Raw genomic sequence first — 1,102 nt, 5'->3', positions numbered from 1 at the left:
TAGCTGCAGTAGCTGCTGCGACAGCAGCGGCAGCAGCAGTTGCTGTAGCAACAGCAGCAGCAGCAGCAGCAGCTGCTGCTGCTGCTGCTGCTGCAGTTTGGCTTACTGAACTGAGGGCTGCTTCCTTGGCTTTAATTTAATCATCAGATTGCGGTGTACAGACACCAATGCATGTTGCTGCTGCTGCCGCTGCTGCTGCTGCTGCTGCTGTTGCTGCTAATGTTGCTGCTGCTGTTGCTGCCGCTGCTGCTGCTGCTGCTGCTGGTGCTAGGTTCAGCAGCATATGCTTATAATACTGCAGAAAAAGCAAGTTGCTGCGGCTGCTGCTGCTGCTGCTGCTGCTGCCTTGCCACAGCCCTCGCACTCCCGCTGCTGCAGCATGAACAGCAGCAGCTGCTGCAGTATCCGCAGCAGCAGCTACTGTTGCAGCAGCATGAGCAGCAGCAGCTGCTGCTGCACTGTGCGTTACCGCAAGACCTGACTGACTGAAACAGCAGCAACAGCAGCAGCACCCGCAGCTGCTGCAGCAGGTCCTACTGCAGCAGCACCCGCAGCTGCTGCAGCAGCTGCTACTGCAGCAGCACCCGCAGCTGCTGCAGCAGCTGCTACTGCAGCAGCACCCGCAGCTGCTGCTGCAGCTGCTACTGCAGCAGCACCCGCAGCTACTGCAGCAGCAGCAGCAGCTGCTGCTGCTGCAGTTTATCTGCATGCACGCTGAAGGAAGTAGATAGCAGCAGCAATGGCGCCAACTATAATATATTTTCGTGTTGCCTTGATTTGCTCTTGTCTGCGGATTGCTGCTGTTCTTTGTCTGTGTATTTCTGCTGCTGCAGTTGTTTCTGTTGCTGCTGCTGCTGCTGTTGCTGCTGCTGCTGCTGCTTGCTGCTGCAGCAACAAATTCTTCGATAAAAGAGCACACAAAGACTCAGCCTGACGGCACGTGTCATCGATTGCTGCTATCTCACGCTCTGCTGCTGCTGCTGCTGCTGCTGCTGCTGCTGCTGCTGCTGGTGTTGCTGCTGCTGGTGTTGCTGCTGTTGTTGCTGTTGCTGCTGCTGCTGCTCCTCGCGCCGCGGGGTTTTGTTGCCAGTACATATCCCCT

The 1,102-nt window shown here is 56.9% G+C and overlaps 1 protein-coding gene across 1 annotated transcript in view; it reads left to right on the top strand.

Annotated features, from left to right (window-relative positions):
• EMH_0001120 (protein kinase, PfEST homolog, putative) overlaps positions 1 to 1,102 on the top strand; it is a gene marked incomplete at both ends in the record, with an annotated part of 27,896 nt that overhangs the window by 16,210 nt on the left and 10,584 nt on the right. The window contains one exon of the mRNA XM_013495492.1: positions 356 to 460. Within this exon, the coding sequence (XP_013350946.1) occupies positions 356 to 460 (105 nt within the window). The remainder of the gene's footprint in view (positions 1 to 355; positions 461 to 1,102) is intronic.

This window comes from Eimeria mitis, genomic scaffold (genome assembly GCF_000499745.2).
Source record: "Eimeria mitis Houghton genomic scaffold, Emh_scaff160, whole genome shotgun sequence".
In the NCBI taxonomy this organism is placed as follows: domain Eukaryota; phylum Apicomplexa; class Conoidasida; order Eucoccidiorida; family Eimeriidae; genus Eimeria; species Eimeria mitis.
The sequence above is the reverse complement of the archived record's forward strand: the minus strand, read 5'-3'. Positions and strand labels throughout refer to the sequence as shown.